The sequence below is a fragment of the Geotrypetes seraphini genome, chromosome 1 (assembly GCF_902459505.1).
Source record: "Geotrypetes seraphini chromosome 1, aGeoSer1.1, whole genome shotgun sequence".
Taxonomy (NCBI): Eukaryota; Metazoa; Chordata; class Amphibia; order Gymnophiona; family Dermophiidae; genus Geotrypetes; species Geotrypetes seraphini.
Window position 1 is genome coordinate 50,659,672 of NC_047084.1, and position 23,401 is coordinate 50,683,072.

The 23,401-nt window shown below is 47.3% G+C and overlaps 1 protein-coding gene across 6 annotated transcripts in view; it reads right to left on the reverse strand.

Annotated features, from left to right (window-relative positions):
- DDX4 (DEAD-box helicase 4) overlaps nt 1-18,834 on the reverse strand; it is a 340,193-nt gene extending 321,359 nt beyond the window's left edge. The window contains exons 1-2 of one of the 6 annotated variants that reach the window (XM_033931141.1): nt 18,702-18,834; nt 17,980-18,051 (exon numbers count right to left, since the gene is read on the reverse strand). In XM_033931141.1, the coding sequence (XP_033787032.1) occupies nt 17,980-18,045 (66 nt within the window). In that variant the 5' untranslated portion in view covers nt 18,046-18,051; nt 18,702-18,834. The other 5 variants (XM_033931188.1, XM_033931180.1, XM_033931150.1 and 2 more) reach the window with 5 other exon arrangements.
- Nucleotides 18,835-23,401: the final 4,567 nt, after the last annotated feature.

A 23,401-nucleotide genomic window follows, 5' to 3' on the forward strand; every position in this document is an offset into this window, starting at 1 on the left:
CCCATAAGGGAATCCAGAAAATACTCTATCAGAAGACAGAGAAACTAATTTGTGGCACAGCGGAGGACCTCCAGAACCCAGCAGTCAGCGGTGAAGTACTCCCATTCTGCCAGAACATAAGAATTGCCGTTGCTGGGTCAGACCAGTGGTCCATCGTGCCCAGCAGTCCGCTCACGCGGTGGCCCCTAGGTCAAAGACCAGTGCCCTCCTCCCCCGATGCACAAAGATGGTGGCCTGGCATCAGAATTGTATCTTAGCAGAAGTTGCCAGCCACCTTGTCGTTGACTGCTGATGGTTAATATCACTGAAACGTGGTCTGGCAGACCAAGACGACCGCTGTCCTGAGGAAGAACCTGAGTACAGACGGGAACGCTGAAAGGGACAAAAATTAGAATGCTCTCAACTGCTGAAAGGGCGAGACCTACTTCCAGGCAATGCATAGGCCATAAGATTGTGCAAACCAGGGCTGAACAGGAGCTGATCCTTGAAGGTCAACTGGCTCAATGTAGCTTTAAAGATGAATCACCAGACCATTGCCTGATCCAGAGCATTCTGTGAGCCAAAACAGAATAGGCACCAAAGCACGGCAAAAAATTTCAAGATGTCGTACAAGGCATCAGCCATGTAATCTATTCCAGAGATGAGAAAAATTGAAATTACACAGCACCACAGTGTCAGGATCATGGTGCAGATTGAAATGACATGCCCAAGCAACAAAAGATGGGACTGTCGCCATTTGACACCAGCTGCAGCTGAGTCAAACAGACACGCAAGGATGAAATCCACGTGCCGGTCCTGAACATCCTTCAGGACTACCCCTCCATCTTCAGGGAAAAGATGTGCGCACTTGGTGACCTGCACCATCAAGGAATCCACATTTGAAGAAACAAAACACTTGTTAAAACAACCATCCACCATGGAATAAAGCCTCACCATGGCCCAAGTGCATTTCAAGGGACCTTCCGGATTGTCCCAGATATCTGAAAGGATACGAACCACGTCAGGATTATCAGGAAGAGAGAGGTAGATTGTGGCCTCTGGTCACTCGTGAGAGAACATTCAGCAGTGACCAACTGATCCGACTGCAACTTCAATTCCTACAGATATTCAGAAATTAAATCCATATGGTGTGCGGATTAGAAAAATCTGTGCATTGTGGGGTAATCCCCCAAATCACAGGTCCCACTTGGATGTGGTTCGTGGAGATTTGCAAGATATTTCAACATCCACAGCCACCAAAGTACCACCCAGCGAAAGCAGAGGAATCAAGAGTGCCCACTGCAACTGCGGGCACTGGCTTCTTATAAACCGAAGCCCCTGCAAGAAGACAAAGGGGACCCTGGTCCAGCGGAGCAGGAGTCCCTATGACTGGCCCAGAAGCCAGAGGAAGGGAAACAGGCAGAGACTTAACTAAGTATGCGGGGGGTGGGAGTTCCCCCGCAGCGGGAGCCAACTTCTGTATCTCAGATTTGGGTCATTCCATGTCAAGTGGACCAATACTGAAAACCGCCCACTCTTGACCCCCTTGAAATCCAACCAAATTTTACAGGGGTGTTGTCTAGGGTCTCAAATAAAACTGCAAAATTTTTTGGATCTATCTCAATTTGGTCAGGAGCTAGGGGTGGTTGAACGAAAGCAATCGATCCACTCTCATGCCTTGGTGACCTAAAACGACAACTTTGCTCAAGTACTGCAGCAGAAGGAAACTACCTAGGAGTCTGAAATTTTGCCAAGTTTGAAATCTTTTGTAAACATGCTTCCATTTCTACAGGTCAGCAAATTAGGCAAAAAAAAAAAATTCACAAATGAAAATTTTTGGCACAGTTTGGCTCCATACTGCTGCTGATAGGTAAGTCAGCTGAGGGTACAACTTTACCAGCTGACATGTTCCATGAGATACTTCCAAGATTTGCAATATAAGCTTTTACAGTCAAGTGAAGCTGAAGATATGACCATCCCAAAAATATGGCTGTATGCATTTATGCAAATTTTCACTGTTTTGCCAGATTCAAATATCTCTAATGTGTAGTTTTGTTCCTGGCCTGTAGGAAATAAGAGTGGATTCCAGAGGAGCATGCTCAAGTTTTAATGTGTGAAGAGGAAGGGGGGTAAAAGCTTCAAATGTTTGATATTTCCTACAGATCCCTGGCGAGAGGAGATAAAGCACAGTTACTAACCGTAACAGGTGTTATCCAGGGACAGCAAGCAGATATTCTCCACATGTGGGCGATATCATCCACGGAGCCCTGGACAGCTTTTCAAGCAAACTTGATTGAAGATCTTGAAGTTTGCTAGTGCTGTACCGCGCATGCGCGTGTGCATTCCCGCTCAAGCTAGAGGGCGCGTCTCCTCAGCATGGCCTCAGTTCAGATAGCTAGTAACGCAGCCAACCAGGGGAGGTAGGTGGGTTGCGAGAATATCTGCCTGCTGTCCCTGGATAATACATGTTACGGTAAGTAACTGTTTTATTCCAGGACAAGCAGGCAGCATATTCTCCACATGTGGGTGACCTCCAAGCTAACCAGAATGGGACGGTGGGAGAGTTGGCAAGTTAGGAGAACAGATTATGCAAAACTGACTGTCTGAATTGGCCGTCGCGTCTGGAAAAAGTATCCAGACAGTAGTGAGAGGTGAATGTATGAACCGAGGACCAAGTGGCGGCCTTGCAGATCTCCTCAATAGGCGTGGACCTGAGGAAAGTGACAGACACCGTCGCTCTGATTTAATGCCCCGTGACCCGACCCTGCAGCGGGAGACCAGCCTGAGCGTAGCAGAAGGAAATACAAGCAGCTAATCAGTTGGACACAGGATGCCCCAACCAATTCGGATCAAACGATATGAAGAGTTGAGGAGCATCCTGATAAGCTTGAGTGCGTTGCAGATAGAAAGCCAACGCCCTCTTACAGTCAAGAGTGTGTAGCGCCACTTCTCCAGGATGAGAATGGGGCTTAGGAAAAAACACAGGAAGAACAATGGATTGATTGAGGTGGAAATCCGAAACCACTTTAGGCAAGAACTTAGGATGAGTATGAAGGACCACCTTGTCATGATGAAAAACAGTAAAAGGCGGGTCCGCAACTAGAGCTTGCAGCTCACTGACTCTGCGAGCAGACGTGAGGGCAATCAGGAACATCACTTTCCAGGTGAGATACCTCAGATGAGTCTTAATGATGGGTTTAAATGGAGGTTTCATCAAATGAGCCAGAACCATATTAAGATCCCAAACCACCGGGGGAGGTTTGAGTGGAGGATGGACATTGAAAAGACCCTTCATAAAATGGGAAACCACCGGATGGACTGAGAGCGGTTTCCCATCAAGCGGCTGATAAAAAGCAGCAATAGCACTGAGGTGGACTCAAATAGATGTCGATTTGAGACCAGACCAATACAAGTGCAGCAGATAATCCAGTACTGAAGATAAGGAGGCAGACAGTGGCTCCATGCAATAAGTAGCACAACACACAGCAAATCTAGACCATTTCTGGGTGTAACACTGTCGAGTGGAACTCTTCCAAGAGGCTTCGAGAACATCCTGTACAGACTGAGAAAAACGGAAGGAGGGAATCATGTCGAGAGGAACCAAGCTGTTAAGTGTAGAGACTGCAGATTGGGATGCAGCAGCGAACCTTGACTCTGAGACAGCAGAGAAGGAAACACAGGCAGAAGCAGAGGCTCCCTGACACTGAGTCGAAGTAGAAGGGAAAACCACGGTTGTCTGGGCCACCGAGGAGCTATTAAAATCATGGTGGCGTGGACAGACTTGAGCTGGACAAGAGTCTTCAGAATCAGAGGGAATGAAGGGAACACAGAGGAACAGGTCCGTCCAATCCAGAAGGAAAGCATCCGCCTCGAGATGGTTCGGGGGAGTAAATCCTGGAGCAGAAACTTGTGGTTGGAGGGGGGGGGGGAAGGCGAACAGATCTATCTGCGGAGTCCCCCAACAAGCAAACATCTTGACACAGAGTGGAGGCATGGAGCATCCATTCGTGTGGCTGGAGAAGACGGCTCAATTTGTCTGCCAGGCAGTTCTGCTGGCCCTGGATGTAGACCGCTCGGAGGAAGACGTTGTGACGTATCGCCCAATCCCAGATCCATAGAGCTTCCTGGCAAAGAGACATGAACGGTGGGATCATATGCTTGGGTGAAACCGTCAATAGAAGGGAGATCCTGGCCGTTACTGCTATCTGACTGCTGTGAGGACGCCGTCGATAGTCTCCTTCCCTCAAAGATTTATCGGCTGAGAATGCCGAAAAGAAGGGGCAGAAGTGTCAGTGGAGCCTCCCGACGTTCGGTAGCCCCATTGTCTACGGTGTATGACATCTTTCGGCACCTTCTAAGCGAGCAGGATGTGTCAGGGAATTGCCCGTTGAGAGCCCCGGCAGAGAGTAGTGCCACCAAGGGCTCAATGTCACGCTGAGCCCCGACGTAAGGACGCCTCCTCACCACGAGGAGAGAGCACACCTGAAGAGGAAGTGTTCTCCCCCCCCCCCCCCCCGAGAGGCCAGTTTGCTGGAGGGCTTGCTACAAGGAACAGCCCAGAGTGATTCTTCCCTCTGGAAAGAACCAGCAACCAGGACAATGTTGGCTGAAGAAGCCAAGGACCTCAGTGAGGTAAAAAAATAAAATAAAATAAAATTTTGACTTAGTCATTAAAGACAAGTAACTTTTATTCCTCCTGTCAAGCCCTCTGAAGTCACTTTAGATTTTCTTTGGGATCTAGTCTCTAATCTAGGGAATTCCCTTAATCCACAAATAAAACACTTAGATCGAGAGATAAAAAACCAGAAAGGAGAAATTAATTCCTTAAAGCAAGATATTGTATTGTTGAAGTCCGATATACAAGAGGAAAACAAGGAACTTAAAACAATTAAAGGCAATCAAGATCTACTTGTCAAAGATAACCTAATTATGAAAACAAAATTGGAAGATCTTGAAAATAAGACCCAGGCTAATAACTTGCGTTTAATTAACTTTCCAAAAATTTCATCAATTCTCCACGAGAAATGATAAAGCGCTACTTTCTGGAGATATTAACAATACCTGAGGATTCTTTACCACCTCTTACAAGGGTATATTATTTGCCTACAAGAAATCGGGATCCTCAAAAGAAAGAAGATGAAGGAATGTCGCAGGAAGTACCCTTGGACGTTTCCACTTTATTGGAACAATCAGATAGAGAACTGGCTACTCCAGCCACTCTCTTACTGACTGTAGCTTTGGCTCCAGATAGGGACTGGATCCTTAAACTTTTCTTTAAAAATAGATCTAAGGACTTCCTGGGTCTCCATATTCAAATATTTCCTGATGTGTCGAGGGAGACTCAGAAGAGAAGAAGGGAATTCCTAATGTTGAAGCCAGGCGTGACCCAGATTGGAGCTTTTTTCTTTCTTAGATATCCATGTAAATGTGTCATTAGATACCGTTCTTTTAAATGTGTTTGTAGAACCGGCTCACTTGATTGCTTTTCTCTCTCTGAAGCATCTTGAGTGTGGAACACCATCCGTATCTAAGTGATAATTAGCTCTGCGTCAGCACAGATTAAGTAATTTTCCTTGTAAAATTATTCTTCAAATTTAATTACTCTTTTCGTTAATCTTGGATCTAAATTGAGGACTAGTGTGTGATTAAGATAAGTGTTTTTTCCTTTATACTTTGATTCATTATTAGGATTGAAAGTAAACCTAAATATTATATTTTCTTGATTATACTTTCTGTACAAGTAATGCTTGATAATAATGTAAAATCTTATAAATAAAAGGAAAAAAAAAAAAAGGGAGATCCTCTGGCATAGGCGAACGATGGCGTCCCGTCGAGGCTGGGGCAATAAAGAGCGGAGGCGAACCGTGTCCAGCACCGCTCTGATGAACTGCAGCGACTGAGAGGGACACAACTGGGACTTGGGGAAGTTGACCTCGAAACCCAGACATTGAAGGAATATAATAGTCCGTTGGTTCGCTGCAATAACCTCCGGCCTGGACAGCGCTTTGATGAGCCAGTCGTCGAGGTATGGGAACAGTTGAAGACTCTGCGTCCGCAGGGCCACCGCCACCACAAGGCACTTCGTGAAGACTCTCAGGGAAGATGCAAGTCCGAAATGGAGGACTCGGTACTGCAGATGGAGATTCCCCACCCAAAATCTGCGAGAGGCCGGATGAATCCAGTGAGCATAACCAATCCCCCTCGTCCATCAGGGGAAACAATGTGGAAAGAGAGATCATGCGGAACTTCTCCTTGACCAGAAATTTGTTCAACGCTCTGAGGTCGAGGATAGGGTGTAGGTCCCCGGTCATTTTGGGGACTAGAAAGTACCGGGAGTAGAACACGGTGCCATGTTGACACAAAGAGACCTCTTCCACTGCCCGGAGGCGAAGGAGGGCTTGAGCCTCTCGAAGAAGGGGAAGTTGCGACTTGTTGGAAAGACACTCGTTTGGAGGCAGGTCTGGAGGCGCCGCCAGGAACTGAAGGGAGTATCCTTCCCTGATGTCGGAGAGAACTCAGAGGTCCGATATAATCAGCTCCCACTAGTGACAAAAAAAAGCTGAGACGACCTCCGATGGGTAGAGGAGAAAGCTCGTGGACAAAATAGGGCGGCATGCTCAAACCGGGATTGTCAAAAGTACAGTGCTAGCTTAGCCGCTGCAGGGGCCTGAGGCTTTTGGGGGGGTCCTCTGCTGCTGTTAATGCCTGGGTGGCGGGCAGGAAAAAGCCACTTCTAGGGATAGCGCCTAGGCGGCAATTTATACGCTTTAGGAGAAGTAGGCTTCGCCTTTGGTCTCACCAAGGAGGCGAAGGAGCGTTCATGTTCCGAGAGGCGTTTGGTAGCTCGTTGCCCAAGCAGAGGAGATTCAGACAGTCCTGCAGATTCGGGTCCATGTCAACTATTCTAAGTCAGACCAAGCGACACATGGCGATCGCAAAGGCCGTGACCCTTGGACAGTTCGAAGGCATCATATGTAGCCTGAAGCATATAAAGGCGAATCTGCGACAGCGTATCTTGAAGCTGGCAGAATTTCAAACGGCGGTAGGCAGCCAAATCATCCTGGAAAGACGGCATGGATTTGATGGAGTGCTTGAGATAGGATGTGAAATTAAAAACTGTAATTTAGGACCTGGTTCGCCATCATCTAATTCTGTTATAGGCACCAGCCAAACTTGTCCATAGTACGTGCTTCCCTGCCTGGCGGGATACTTTATTTCATTTATTTTATTTTTATTTATTGTTTTCTCAGGTACTTTAGCTAGATTGTGAGCCTTCGGGACAGCTAGGGAAATCCAAAGTACCATTTTTATTTATTTTATTTTAATGTATTTTTAATCTATCTTTATTGTAAACCGCTTTGAACCTCACGGTATAGCGGTATATAAGAAATAAAATAATAATAATAATACGGTATGACAGGAATCGTGTAAGGAGTCTCCAAATTGTGGAAGAAAGTCTGCTTTAAGACTGGGTTCAATGGGAGACGCAAAGATTCCCTCGGCGGATGAGGAAGTTATATCTCCTCCAAATACTCCCGGGTATATCTGGACTCAGATTGGAGATCCAGTTGAAGGGCCTTACCCATGTCAACAACGAACCTGGTGAAGGAGGAAGTCTTGGCAGAGGAGTGCTCTTCCAGAGGCGTCAAGGATCGGGACCTTGGAGCCACAGAGAAAGAGGGAGAGGTCTCCCTCGAATATTGTGCTGGCATATCGGTGTCAACAAGCACGGACGCCGAGGAAGCTCTGCTAAGAGATCGGGGAGGCATCGAAGAATGCTTGCGTTTAGTCTGCCTGGAAGGCGAGGACCCCGGGGTCTGAGGGACGGACCTCCGGGGAGTAAGCCTCGGAGAGCCAAGGGGGGAAGAGACCCTCCGACGCGGGTGCGAAGAGGGAGTCCTCGACCTCGACTCGCCCCGACTCAGAGACCAAGGAGGTATGGAAGATAGTTGAGGCCGACTCCAGGAATGCCGAAGCCTTGATTGACCTCGAGGAACCGATGACCTACCCCGGAAAGGAGGGGAGTCTCTAGGTCATTTCGCAGACTGCCATTTCGAAGACGAGGCACACCTGGAATGGTGCTTCGATGGAGGTCGAGCAGCCGGAGAAGCCTGCCTCGAGAGAGCAGGTGAGGAAGCACTCAAGGACAGCTGACGAGACAGACGATGCTTGTCAGGGAGTAGAGTCGAGCCGGGGCAAGTTGGGCCAGAGCCGAGGAGATCTGCGTGGTCAGGATTGCTTTAAGCATGTCCTCAAACATCGGCACTGAGACCAATGGATCTGGTCGGACTGGTGCAGCAGTGCGCTCCAACGAAGGCAACCTCAAGGTACAGTATTCCCTTAACTTGGAGGCATGCTTTGGAGGAGGTCTCGTAGAGGCTGGCAGGACTGCACTCACTGCCTGGGACGCCAGAGACTCCATGGAAGGCTTCTTCAGTAACGGAGCTGAACCTGAAGGAGGAACAGGAGACTTACCCGAGGCCGAGGCCTTAGCAGCTGGAGCAGTCAAGGCCTTCGAAGCCGAGGGTGGCTCAGGGCTGAGGCCTTCGAGGCCGAAACCGGGGTTGAGGTCTTGTCAACCAGTTGTTCCATGGCACTGAAGAGCTCCGCAATCCTGGCCCGCCAGCACCGAAGAGTCCGAGGTTGAAGAGTGGCACCACGCAGGCAAGAGTCGGTAGGGTGGTCGGACCCAGGCACAGGATACACCAGCAGTGCAGGTCGGTAATCGAGATCACCCAACCGCACTGCGTGCACTTTTTAAACCCAGTAACAGGCCGGGACATAAGTAAAAGATGTAGTCGCAGCCACACGAGGCCAGGCAGCCAAACGAAAAACTTGGATCCACTGGTCTATCGAGAAAAATAACAAAAGTTGTAAAGACGCGCGGCACAGCGACAAAATAAGAAAAGAAGCTGTGGTGCAAGAAAGGCACTTAGATTCGACGCAGAGAAGAGACAGGGCTTTCTGGCTCCGCGGAAAACTAAGAACTGAGGCCATACTAAGGAGACGCGCCCCCCTAGCTTGAGCAGGAAGGCACACGCGCATGCGCGGTGCAGCCCTAGCAAACTTCAAGATCTTCAATCAAGTTTGCTTGAAAAGCTGTCCTCGACGGGGCTCTGTGGATGATGTCACCCATATGTGGAGAATATACTGCCTGCTTGTCCTGGGATAAACAACCCACTGGTCCCAGAATAAAGTGGAATTGTACAAGAAATTCTGCTGAAAATTAGCAGTTAGCCATAACAGGTAGTTTAGCCGACCAGGAGCCATTTCCAGACAGCTAAATCACTTTGAATATTGAACTGGTTATGCTTTAAGATATGTATTAGGGCAAGCTAACAACTTGTGAGCCAAATAAGTCCAACAGGTTACCCTTGCCTCAGAATAATCGTGTTGGATAAACGTGCATCACCACAAGCCTTCTGACTATATACTATTACAAAGCTGGACAATTTCATACCTCTGTTGCTGAATAGCCAAGGAGTTAATGTACTGGCATTAATATGAGGAATTAGTGTTCAGACTGGAGGCTGAAGTGCCTGGCTCTGGCTAATAATGGTATAAAACATAGACCGCAGGAGTCATCAGGACATAAAGGACTTACCAGTTTAATTTTCTTTAGTTCTAACCCACAGGTGCTGGACTGATCAATTATGGCCATAAACCAGCAGGTGGAGATAGAGAACACAGAATTGTGGTCTGCCCTAATAAAAGAATGTGCAGCTCCAGTTTTTTCAGTATTTTTTTAAACTGTAAATTATTCAAATAAAAAAACTTCTATCAATTAACACCAACCAATGAATTAATAAGACGGATCTCTGTCTCACTGTACATACAGAGCCAATCAAAATAAGTTAAGCAGCAAACAAAACTGCAGACCCACACAGTATAAGAAACATTTTTAATTATATCATACTAGTCTTTAAGCCCGTTACATTAACGGGTGCTAGAGATTCCTCGGCTTCCTCCCCCTTCCTTTCCCCTTCTCGTCCTGTCAACCCCCTTGTTTCCCTTTGCACAGTCTCCCTGCTTCATCCGCTCCTTCTCCTGCACGGGCCACCGGAGCAGAGGGGGCTGCCAGCTGGGGCCGGCGGAGAGGAGCTAGGCGGCTGGAGGAGTAGCAGCAGCCGCTGCCGATTGCAGCCTCCATCCCGCCTTCACCTCCCTGGATTTGCTAGAGCGGCCTGCAAGGTTCGCTACAGTGGCTGGCGAACCTCAGCAGGCCGCTTTGAAGAGGACAGGCAGTGGGAGGGAGGAGTCGCTGGCACACGCGCTAGCGCAGGCGCCGTGAGCACTGGCACAGAAGCACAGCTCACGCCACCAGGACTCACGGATTTTCGACAGCGCATGCGCGCTTAGCCTTTTATTATTATGGATGGTCCACTAAGAAAGTTACCCATATCTGAAAGGTAAGATTACTGTATATACTTTAATATAAACCGAGGCAACCTTCCCCTCCCCCCAAAAAAAAGGTTGACTCAAATATAAACCTGAGGGGGGGGGGGAAGAGGAGTTAATATTCACATGCAGAGCCTTGCCCTCCTCTGCTAGTCGCTGCACCCAGGCCCCCTCCCTCCCTGGTTCTGAACCCTGTCCCCCCTCCTTCCTGATGCCTTGCAGGCCTCCACCAGGACTGCCTGGTGGTCCAGTAGTGGACCGAGACCCCTCCTGCATCCTGTCCCAGCTGATTTTAAGAATTTTTACCTCCCCCCCCCACCCCCGTGTACCTTTAGAATCCCTGGTGGTCCAGCGGTGAACCGCCACAGGAGCAACCTTCCTTTGCGCCTGCCCGTGCAGAGCCACTAGCTGACAGCAGATGGGCTTCCTGCAAGTGAAAGGAATGTCTGGTCTGGAACTGGTCTCTTATGGTAGCTTAGCTTTTACCGATTTTTACCGTAACTGGCTCGGATGGCGGTCCTCAGGCAGACACTGAGGGTGAACTTCACTGAGGTCCTTAAATCTTTTCCAGGTCCTCTCCAAAGAGGAGCTTACTCCTAAAAGGGCAGCTAAATTGGCTTTTTTTGAAAGCTACATCTGCAGCCCAATGCTAGAGTGCCTTGCAGCTACAGACTAGGCCTTTGTTTGGCGGACATCCTAACCAAATCATACAAAGAATCCACCAGGTAGGCGAGGGCCAACTCCATGTTTGGAAATGGAGGCAGCTGAGCAGACTCCTGTTCCTCCTCGCAATCAGTCATCTGCTGAAGCCAAGCGAGGCATGCCCTAGCGGCATACAAACTTCAGACAGTGGCCTGGAGGGACAACACCAACCCTATGACCTTCAGAGTGCTTAGGTGCTTCCAATTATCTATCCTGCTAGCCATTCTGGGCTAGCAGGATATGCAAGGAGCCTCCAGCGCCTTAATGGATTAAAGGCAGCAACTCCTTCTTCTGGGACATCTTCTTCAGAGTTGGCAAACAATCCCATGGCCGTGAACTTCCCCTTCTTCCAGCACCTTGAGAGGCACTGCAGAGAGGAGACCGGACCCTGGCCATGGAAGGATCCAGGGAAGATGGAGAAGCGTCCACCACCTCCATATCCGGTAGGAGCTTACTCTTGGGTATGGTGCCGTTGGACAATGATAGAGCTTCTCAGGGTGGTGCAGTGTCCCCTTGTCCGGGCAAACCCAAAGTGCTAGCAGCAGAATCCAGGGAGGCCTAGAAAGGAGATTGGGCCTATTTAAGCAAATAGGCCTGATGTAGCAGTACAATTTGTGAGAGATCTGCCCATTGCCTGACTCCCCTGCCAGCCTCCTCCGAGGAGACCCCAGGGAGCTGAACATCCTTGGGAGCAAGTCATGCTGGTAACATTGCCCCTTCCTCTTCACATGCTGCCAACATAGAAGACTATCTGTGGAGGTCCTCTGGGCTCCTGCTGCGGACAGGCATGCCGTTGCAGCTGAATTCCGAGGCAGGAGATGGGTTCTGGTCATAGCAGCCTCTGCATTGCCCCTCAGCTGATCACTGCTTGCCGCAGCACGAACAGTATTTTGTGGCCTCTGCTACCCACAGCCGCAATCAAAGGAAAAGTCTCTTCCCAATTCTACCAGTCTGCTCCCAATTTAAGTAAGCAGAAGCAGTCAATGATTTTTGTCTTTTATTTTGTGAGAAAGGAACCTAAGAGGGCTGATACAACAGGAAGCGAGGAAGATATTGACCTGGCTCTTCCCCCCCCCCCCCCACCACCCAATGCCATGGAGATGAAAGGAACTAATGACCATCTTTATTAACGGAAAGCCATAAATAAACTGTGGAGGGGGGAGGGGGGTCATGTGATGACATCGATCTGACTTGATGTCTCCTGCCCGAGCTCTGCTCATCTCCCTCTAAAAACCCCACTAAACTGCACTTATGAGCAGAGGTGGCTATGCAGATAACCAACTAATTTCTTTGCAACTGATCCTACATCACAATGAGAGGTCCGATTATGGCTGCTACGGTAAATTTTGACAGTTATGCCAATAAAGTCAACAAAGCCTGGTAAATAAAAGCCCCCAAAGACTCACAGCATGGCGGCTTTTAGCCCAGCACCGCCCAGCCTTCCAATAAACGAGGACAGCATGCAAGTTTCTGTTCAACATTTATCTCAGCTGCTCGATGAAAAACTTTCTAAGCTTCACACCATATTAGAAGAAGATAGTATAGCTGGGCATGTTGCGCGCATTAAAAAAGCGGAGAAACAAATTTCAGACCAGGATGATAGAGCAGTGGTTAGCAGAGCAGCATATCAGCTCTCTGGAGACTCAGGTTAAACTATTGGAGGACTGAGTAGAAGATGCCGAAAACCAAGGTAGACTGAATAATATCAGGCTCATAGGCTTGCCAGAGTCTGTCTGTGATTTGGAATTGGTGGAAAACTGGTTACCACAAACCCTGGGGCTGGCATCTTCCTTAGGGCAAGTGCATGTAGAGCGGGCCCTACCAGATCGGGGTTTAACACATGGAGGGAGCACGACCGCGCCCAGTTATTGTCAGATTCTTGAATTATGCGATCAAAGCAAAACTCTTGGAAGTCTTATCGCCAAAGCTGTACCTTGGAATATAAAGGGGCTAAGATCTTGCTATTCCAGGACTATTCAGTCAAAATTTCTGAGTGCCGCTGGGCACTTGCTCCCTACTGTACCCAACTGAATACAAAGGGGGTTCAATTCGCCCTCCAATATCCTGCCAAAGTCCGCATTACCCACAACAACGGAACTATCACCTTGGAAACTCCAGCTGAGCTTCGAGCTTTTCTTGACAAGCTGCCAGCTCCTTGATAAGAACTACTAATGCTGCTTTTGCTTCTTGAATATAGCTGGTCTCTTGTTATAAGGACCTCCCGGTGGTGGACTTCTTTGGACTGTTTCAATGCATGCTATCAGGCACACCACCAGAGAGCTTTGGCGCTTGTAGTATTCACCACATGGCCCAGCTAGCTGCATCTAGGGATACCTTGCCTATTTGGTTTTTTTCCTCCTTCGATTTCTCTTGCTAGGCCGTATTCAGAGTCCAAGGTCTCTTCGGGTTGGTAATTGTATTGGAGAGCAAGCAGGGTGATCCCCACTGATTTGCTGACTGGCCACAGTGGGTGCCTCTTGCTGTGAAGTTACCGTTGCTTGTAGCCTCAGAACTTATTGTGGAAACCGAGTTGGACTGCGTCGGTGAGTATCCACCTTCCTGTCCTATATACTCTTGTACATGGAGAAATTTTCCTCTGCTAACAGTTCTGAAAACCTGCTTGGTACTGGCTAATGATGGGGGGGGAGGGCTTGGGGATATTTTTGCTGTTTCTGGGTTTGGGGTGGTTTGGGTGCTGAGTAAATAGTTGAATTTTTTAGGGGGGGGGAATCAGGTTGGAATAGGGAGGGGAAGAGTGTCAGGTTGGGGGACTGGAGGAGAATTCTCTTGTGACTGGGAGTATGACAGATTTGAAATGTACATCCTGCCAGAACTGCTGAGATGTGATTGGGACTCATGAGACTTTGCAGGAGCCAGTTAAGAAGTCGCTCAGCGCCGAGCAGGAGCACCAAATCACGCACCTGCTTGGTGCTGCCCAATGGCTGAAGATACCTGAACTTGCGGCAGCCACCACCAACCGGATTAGCAGTAGGGCAGGAGCGCAGAAAGCTCGCTCCTACCTACTGCACCTCTGGACCCCAAGGATCGGCAAAGGATATACGAGGACAGGGCAGGGAGGGAAGGCTGGGTACAGAGTCTGACACGGAAGAGAGGGAGGGGGCTGGTGCAAAGCCTGGCAGGGAGACGGCACTTAAATATTAAGATGCCCAAAATATTCGAGTCAACCATTTTTCCTTCTTTTTGGGGGGAAAATGGGGATCTCGACTTTTGAGCATATACAGTGTATTGAGTATTTCTCAGAGCCCGAGTCTTGCTCTGAAACGGGTTCTATTGCCTACACCCAAACCACCTTCTCAGGGCAGTCTGCTGGGGAATCCAGAAAATACTCAAAGACAGAAAAACTCCAGTTTGTAGCCATCCCTAAGAAACTCCAAGACCCAGCAGTCGGAGGTAATGGCCTGCCATTCCGCCGGAAAAGCCAACAACCATCCCCCTATGTGTGTATGGGGGGGGGGAGGGAAGACACCGGCCTGGCGTCAGAACTGCTACTTTGCAGGAGCTGCCATACGACTCCCTGTAGATGGTCAACGTCAAAAACCGCCGAATCACGGTTTGGCAGACAAAGAGGACCGTTGGCCCACAGATGGGCCCAAATATGGATGGGAGCGCCTGAAAGGACGAAAATTAGAATGCCCCGAACCAATGGAAGGTCAGGATCTATTCACAGGCAGCAACCAGGGCTGTGGAGTCGGAGTCATGGGCACCAGAAACTGAGGAGTCGAAGGATTTATCTACCGACTCCACAGCCGGACATGGGTGAAAAGGACCTCCCTGGCTGTATCTAATTCGTTTGCTAGGTGGACTTTGCAAGTCTGGAAAGAGGATGCACGAGAGTTATTGGGTAAGGTTAAGGTGCTACATCATCTACCTTTGAGGTTTGCCCCTGATTTTGTACTGGGTAGGGAAGGGGGGATATTTCAGAGATGGCAAATTCCTGGAGGGGGAGTCCATTTGAGCATTTCCTGTGCTTCAAACTCAGTTCCAGCTGGACTCATAGGGCTGTGGAGTCAGAGTCATGGGTACCAGAAATGGAGGAGTTGGAATCGAAGGATTTATCTACCGACTCCACAGCCCTGGCAGCAACTTGGGCTTGCGATCCTGCACCCTGGCCATAAGGTCATTCAGAACCTGGCCGAACAGACTCTAAAAGGCAACCAGCTCAAGGTTGATTTAGAAGAAATTGCCAGACTACTGCCAGATCCAGAGCATCCTGTGAGCTGAAACAGAATAGGCAGAAAGCTTAGTAAAGACTTTCAAGATGTCATACAAGGCACAGTCACAAAGCACTACAGTATCAGGATCATGGCTTAGTTTGGAATGGCATGCCCTAGACACGAAAGAAGAGGCTGACGCTGCCTTAACACCAGCGGCCGCCGAATCAGATGCTCGAGGACAAAATCCACTTGTCAGTCCTGAACATGAGCACATTTCAAGGAACCCTCAGACGTCTCCCACATTTCCGTAAGAATCCGAGTGAGGTCAGGATTATCAGGAAGAGCGGCAGATTGTGCCTCTGGTCACTCACGAGGGAACATCCTGCAGCTACAAGCTGCTCAGACAGCAGCTTAAATTCCTGGAGAGAATCAGAGATCAAATCCACAAGATGCGCGTGCTTTGGAAAAAAAACAACAAAACAAAACAAAATAAAACCTGCACACAGTGGGATCCTCCCCAAAATCAGGGGCTCTGCATCTATCCGGATCCTGGAGACCGTTCTGTGGCCGCCGCAGTGCTCCCCTGCGAAAGCAGAGACATGGAAAATATCGGGCACAAAGGCAGGCACTACTGGCTTACCTGCCAGCACCTGGGGGCAGGAGAGAAGCCCCTAGTCCACCGGTGTAGGGTCCCCATTATCGGCACCAAGTCCAGCGGAAGGGAAAAAGGCAGATCAATTCTAACCAAGTATGCCTGAAAAGCATATTAACAAAATCTGGGGAAAACCCATCCTCCATGGTGGGATCCGACCCCTGAGCACTAGGTTTGGACTGTTTGGAGGATTTACAGAGTTTATCTCCTGTGACATGCTTGCGTTTCACCGAAACATCACCTGCACACTCCCCAGGGCCCACCAATGTTATTTTCATGGAAGTCGGGACAGAAGGCGCTAGAAGACCCTCCTAACAGGTCGAAGGTACCGAATCTTGGCAAGCCTCACATCCCTCGCGGGCCATGGCCGCATATCCGACAGCCATCCACCGCATATGAGGCATGAATCCATGACATCCTGCCCTGGGGAGGTCATCAATGTGGTTTTCTTTCAAAAATGAAGCTGGCAAGTATAAAATAATAACTTTAAAATCACATCTGGAAAAATCCAAGATGGCCACTTAAGAGTGCCTATTGACTAAAAATAACCCGGGAAAACCACAGAGAGACAAAAAAAAAAACCCAGCAATTTTAGGGGTGGTGGTAGGGCATGCAGGGTAACCACCTAAACACCTCTTTTAAAGCCCCCCCCCTAAAATTGCAGATTCAAGCTATTAGCTTGTACTCACGTGCTGACAGGTAAAAACACTGCAGACAGTCGAAACAGCTCACAGGGAGTTATCCTCTGCCTCAACTTGCTGGAAAGCTGAACTTTGAATCTTCCGACTGCCCCACCAGCTTCGATCACGCCACGCAGCATGCCTGGAAAACGAACACAGTCTGGCCCTGATCCCAAGGGAACGGTCCCCGAGCCCTAACCTGACATGCAGGCTGTCCAGAGGGCTTACTGACAAGCAGGGAACCCTCCAGAAGCAGACTTTTCTCAAAGGTCTGCGATCTCCTGCTGTCAGAGCAGTTCCCACAGGGAAACTCCTCAGTAGGAGGACAAAAACTGCAAACACAACAACGGTGTGAAGGTGGATTGTGATGGTGGATAACCCACTTGTATCTGGATTTATCTGCTACTGATAAGGAAATAAAAATATAGTACTTATATGCAAGAGATGGTGTTAGAGTGTGAATAGAGCACATGCCCTTAGCCCCTGAACAGAGATAACACCAAGCCTGCTGGAAACTGAAAGAACTGCAACCTGGTAGTGGGCTTTGGGGTTTCTTCTCAAATTCTGCCCCGAGTCCCAATCACATCTATCAGCAGCTCTGGCAAAATGTACATTTTCAAATCCGACATACTCCCAGTCATAAGAAGAAAAAAAATTTCTACCTTTTTGCTATCTGGTCATTTTTTTTCCCTTTGGACTAAACAGTGCTACTAGATTGAATGGTTTTAAATGCAACTGAGATACTCTTTCTTTACTGATGCAGAAAACCTAAATAAAACAAGAAAATTAAGAGGGCAAAAGCTACAGATTCCACACTATAGCATCAGACCTTTTACTCTAAATATCTATTAGGCATCATAGAAATATGGATTACTGTAAAGGTTACACATCAATGTTCATGACACCTCCCACTTCTGTTTTCTATCACTCACTCCCATTAGTGAAACTACCAATTGGCTCGCACACTCGTTTTCATAAAAGTCTTAAAAGCTCTAGGCTTCCAGGACATTGAATAACATACAATTTAACTGCACAATTTGTTAAATACAATCATGTCTGCATTGCTATCTGAAAGTCTCCCCAGTTAATAGGTAGCTAAAGCCAAACAAAATAAAACAAAAAGTTTGCTAAATTGTATTAACTAATTAAGTTTGCTTAATTGTATTAACTAATTAACACACTGCAGTCATCCAATGATGTTTTAAATCGTCACAATCATAGCCTTGCAAATAAGTCAGTCACATTCTCGATCAAATCCCATCTCTACTTGTATCTAATTTATTTTATAAAATACACTGCAACACGCCTGAAACGTAAAAAAACAAACAAACCCAAAAAAGAGAGAGGGAGACTTTAAACATTATTTCAGATGAAACGGGAAGAGAAGACTTACCCCTTTTCCAAAACTAGATGGCCGAGCCTCGATAGCCAACTCCTTGTCCCAGTCTTCATCACACATGGCAATCTGTTAAAAATAAGAATAATGCTGTATACAACTTCGAGAGCTTTCGAGTTTGTAGACTGTATATTAAAATAAAATGGGAAATGCGCCTCAGTATGCGAGCTGTGGGCCACGTCCCGGATAATCGCACGTGCCAGAAGCATTCGAGCTCGGCCGTTACTGCCCCCTGTCGGCAATATTTAAAAGAAACAATTTCCATAAACAGGGTTCCTGGGTGTTGGTCGCATCTCTTAAGCATATCAACTAACAAGGAAGCAAGACCACCACTGTCAGCACTACACACCACCCTGTTGTCCAGCCTCCTTTTCCTTGAGCCTGCAAATTTCCGGGTAAAGTTCAGACTTCCACAAACATATAAGGAACTTCATAAAACCAAAAGCCAGATTCCAGAAAAAAATTGTTCCGTCCACCAGGTAAAAACATCATCATTAAGTCTAGAGCTTCAACTCATCAGGGATGCATGCACCAAGCCATACAGCGATGAAAAGGAACAGAGCAAAATTAACTGTAGTACCAACTTTATGTTGAGTATAGAAGACGGGATCCCTCCTACCTAAATCGGTATGCAACTAATTCTACACGCCAACTTTCTCGATACTACCAACCAGTCAAGTTTCTGAAAAACATCTTAAACCCCGTGCCTGCTTACTCACCGCTCCCCGAATAAATACTTTTCCCCGTTAGACTTCTCCAGTGGATTATGAGTACGTAACCAGGCTTTCTACACGTGTTCTCTACTTCTTTAGATATCACGTGGTAGCCACTCAGCCAATCTCTTTCAGGAAGAAGCGCGGGTCTGGGTGCACGTGATTCACAATGCGAACGAGGGTGGGAGAAAGCTGCATTTCTTCGTTTTGATAGCGTAAGAAAAAAAAAACACACACACACACACATTAAAACCTTTCGTTGCGTCTTTGTCTCCATTAGATTAAAGAAATTTGGTACGTATGACTTTTTTTCCTTTAATTTTTGGACGTTACATTTTTTTCTTTAATCGTTGATTAAATATGTTTTAAGAGCTATATGAATTTGAAATACCGAACTAAAAAAAATTATTGTATTGGTAATTAAAGGTTCATGTATATTATTTGATATGTTTCTATTGATTTTGATACTCGCTAAAGTTTGGAAAGTTACTTAGGGAGATACAACCGTCCTTAGGTTTGCTAAACTATGGACAAAATAAAGCAAATTTAGTAGTCTTTTCTTGTTAGCCTCGGAAGGAAAATTAGGGGGGAAAATGCTAAAAAGCATAAAAGATCATCTTGGGTCAAAATGGTCAAGAACAAACAAGCATTTTTACGCGTCAAAAGTGGAATGATATTTTCTGTTACGTAATTTAAAAAAAAATTGCATTAATCCAGTTAATTTCTATAATAAGTATAAAATGCAGAATAATATTTTTAATTCTATTAAGGCTGTGGCTGTACGTTTCTGTCGAAGAATGTTTTGGTGATTACCATCCTTTTAGAATCGAATCGGTATTAAATAATGAGAATGCAATGTCATTAAGGTTTTGTCTTTATCGTTAGTTTCAAAGTCCATTTATATCCGGATGTTTCTACAGTAACTGACAGCAAGTAGTAACAATTTGTACATTTTGAAACTGGTAATATTTTTTACCTTTTTTTAAGCTGTTGAGTTTGGATATAATAATATAAAACCAAGGAATTTTTGTTTCCTTTACTGGATCCGATTAGAGCAGAAGTCTCAAAGTCCATCCTTGAGGGCCGCAATCCAGTCGGGTTTTCAGGATTTCCCCAATGAATATGCATGAGATCTATGTGCATGCACTGCTTTCAATGCATATTCATTGGGGAAATCCTGAAAACCAAACTGGTCCCTCAAGGAGGGACTTTGAGATCCCTAGATTAGAGAGAAAAGGTTTACATTTTCAATGTCTCCTTTTGGTGCCATAGGTGTGTCATTCTGGACAAGCAGGTTATCTCTCCAGGCCAGGAGCCATATGCAAGAAGGAATCCACTCCAGATTTTTTTTGTTTGTGTGAGATCCTCTTTCATTGGGAGATCTACTGCCACCTGCAGTTTTTCCCTTCTGCAGACAAGCTGGACATGGTGTTTTTGTTGCTCTCCCTCTTGCTTTTATTGGGTATTTTTTTTTATTTTTATTTGGTAGGTTCAGTGCTCAGAGCTTTCATCTTGGTTTCAGCTGTGCCTGCTTAGAGAAAAAGCAGACTTAGGTCTGCAGCTGATAGGCGGATCTCTGGTGGTACTGTACCTGTTACCCAGCCTGCACTAGTAGTTTTAGTGCTCAAGGTCATCTCTGTCTTTAATCCCTCACCTACTGCTTAGCAGGGGGTTGAGCGCAGGCTGTTAGGTATCCGTAGGAGGCTCAACAGTGTCTTGCAGGGTGCCCCCCTTCTGATAGCATATCTGTTGGTCTGCGGGGGTACGGTCAGACACCGTGTCTGGCTGGTAGCCCGAAGATCAGTGTTAAAGAGGCATTTTCTGTATGAGGCAATAATTTTCCTTTCTAGCTACAGAAAAGAGCTGAAACAGACTGCAGCACATTGCCAGCACAGGTCACACAGTAAGTAAGGCTATAACATCCTATGAGATGCGAAAAACAGATTTTTGAAGGTTTCTGCATGTTTCCCTGTATTCCTCTATCTGAAAAAAATCCTAAATTCATTGTTTTTTTCACTTTAGTAAGTTTGGGGTGGGGGGGTTGTGAGTCTAGCCTTGAAAATCTTGACGGCGGCCATCTTGGATTTTAAGTGAACCTTTTTCAAAAGTTCTCTGCACTTCCAAAATTTAAATTTTTTTGCCTCAAAACTGGTTGGGATGGAGTCCTTGGGCTCTTCTACCCCAAATTTCTGCCGGGATTGTGCAAAATTTGCACCTCAGGAGCATCTTTGCACCATGTGCCACACAGACCGGAGAGGCGGGAGCAACCAGCTTAGCCTCTCCTGCATATTCAGGGGACAAAAAGAGTGGCCTGGAAATCGTGACCATTCTGCTTGTAAGGACGTGGACACCCTGCAGCCCAAGAATTGCAAAGTAAAGTCATCACAGGGTGTTTCAACGTAGTACAGATGCCTTTTCAGACTTTTTGAAATTTTTGTGGAAAGCCTTCCACGAGAGCCATGCATTGGACTTGTCTCCTCGTATCATAGCTTCACAAAGTACATCATCTTCACTGTGTGCCGCTGTTCAGGACTTGGGAGACATCTCTCCAAGGGATACGGAGGATGATGATCATTTTACTGATCCCTTATTTTCTCCTGTGGTAGGGGACCCAAGAACATATGCTGGCTCTTTAGATTCTACTTTGGCTTTAGAACCCAGCCAGCCCCTTCTCTTTCCTCCTTCCTTATGTTTGGAGTGAGAACTTATTCCTCAATGTTTCCCTAGCATCCAGATATTAACATCTTGATCTTGGAGCAGTGGGATAAGAACATAAGAATAGCCTTACTGGGTCAGTCCCAGTGGTCCATCAAGCCCAGTAGCCCATTCTCACGGTGGCCAATCCAGGTCCCTAGTACCTGGCCAAAACCCAGGGAGTAGCAACATTCCATGCTACCGCTACAGGTCAAGCAGTGGCTTCCCCCATGTCTTTCTCAATAAGACTATGGACTTTTCCTCCAAGAAATTGTCCAAACCTTCCTTAAAACCAGCTACGCTATCCAGAGTTTAACCAGAGGTTGTGGTAAGAGCGCATAGCATAGCTGGTTTTAAGAAAGATTTGGACAATTTCCTGGAGGGGACTCTCAAAGTAGCAAGAGCAGTGTCCCAGCTGTATCCTATGGAAAGAAGTGTTAGCAACTTTTTTAATCAGCCTAAAGTGGATTAATTGGGTGTTCAGGTCGCTAATTGCACCTTCCTTCTAAGCGAAAGTGGTGTGGTGCTCAAGGACATGAAGAATCACTGAGTGGATGTAGTTCTCAGGAGACTTTTTGAGGCAGTGGGTTGGGAGTCAAAGCTGCCTCAGTGGTGTCTTTTGTCACACATGCTTCTCTGTCAAGGCTGCGCACTTTGGAGAGTGAGGGAGATGAACCTCCTCAACTTTTTATCTGGGGTGGCTTATGCAGCTGACGCCCTGTATGACATTATATGCGTCCTGGATAAAGCGTTAGCTTATTCATTTTCTGCTCATAGAATGCTCTAGAGCAGGGGTGTCCAACCTGCGGCCCCGTGAACTATTTTGTGCGGCCCCGGGGAAATGGCAATGCAGTGTTTTCCTCTGCTGCCCCCGGGTGTTTACCATCTTGCTGGCTCCCTCCTTTGACTTGCTGCAGCGTTTGTGCAGCCCCAGAAATATTTTTTATCCCAGGACAAGCAGGCAGCCTATTCTCACATATGGATGACGTCATCAACGGAGCCTGGATGCTGAAGCCTCGCAAGCAGACTTGCTTGAAGAAACTCGAAGTTTTAAGACGACTGCACCGTGCATGCACAAGTGCCTTCCCGCCCAGCACAGGACGCGTCTCTTTAGTTCTCAGTTTTCCGCGGAGCCGAGAAGTCCGTTTTTGACTCTCTATGTTTAACTGACTTTGTGCCTTCTCTCGCCGCGGTTTTGTGTTATTTTCTTCATGAATCGCTGCGTTTCTTTTTTTTTTCTTGTTTAAAAAAAAAATTTTCTTTCTTCCGTCCAGTTGCCGGGGCAGGCCGCTCGGCTGCAGCCCATGGGCTTCGACCTTACAGCAGCTGTTTTTTCCTTCTATGTCCCGGCCAGCTACCGGCTTCATGAATTGTAGCCAGTGTCAGCGTGCGATTTCTCTCCCGGATCCACATATCAGGTGCCTTAAGTGCCTTGGGCCTCACCATCAACAGAAGTCGTGCGACCGCTGTGCTGCTCTTCAACCTCGTGCTTACACGTCGTCTACTTTCAGTGGTGAGGCTCTTCCAGATGGAATCCACTTCTTCCTCGACTCCGAAGTCGACCCCGGCCTCGACTTCGACCGACTTCCACTGCTTCGACCTCGAGCCTCATGAACCCTTCCTCGTTTGCAACGGCTCTTTCCTCAACGACAATTGCTGTATCTTCCCCTGTATCCTCAGGTGAGCTAGCGCAGCAGACAGTTCTACCGGTGGTGTTTCAGGTGCCTAAGACTTCCAAGTCGAAGCACATTTCCACTGCCAAGGCAGGTGGTCCGGTTTCAGACGTGGATCCATCCTTGCCGGCTTATTTCCAGACCATGTTTGGGCAGCAATTTGTTCAATTATTGAACAAATGTAGTTCTGCCTCGACAATGCCTCTTCTACTTCAGCTGGGAAATCGGCAGTCTCCCTCGAGGTCGAGTCTTTGCTTCTGTCCCGAGCTCCAGATTCGCACACTCGATGCAAGGAGCAGAGTCTTTGCGAGTGTCTGGTCTGGCATATGCACACTCGAT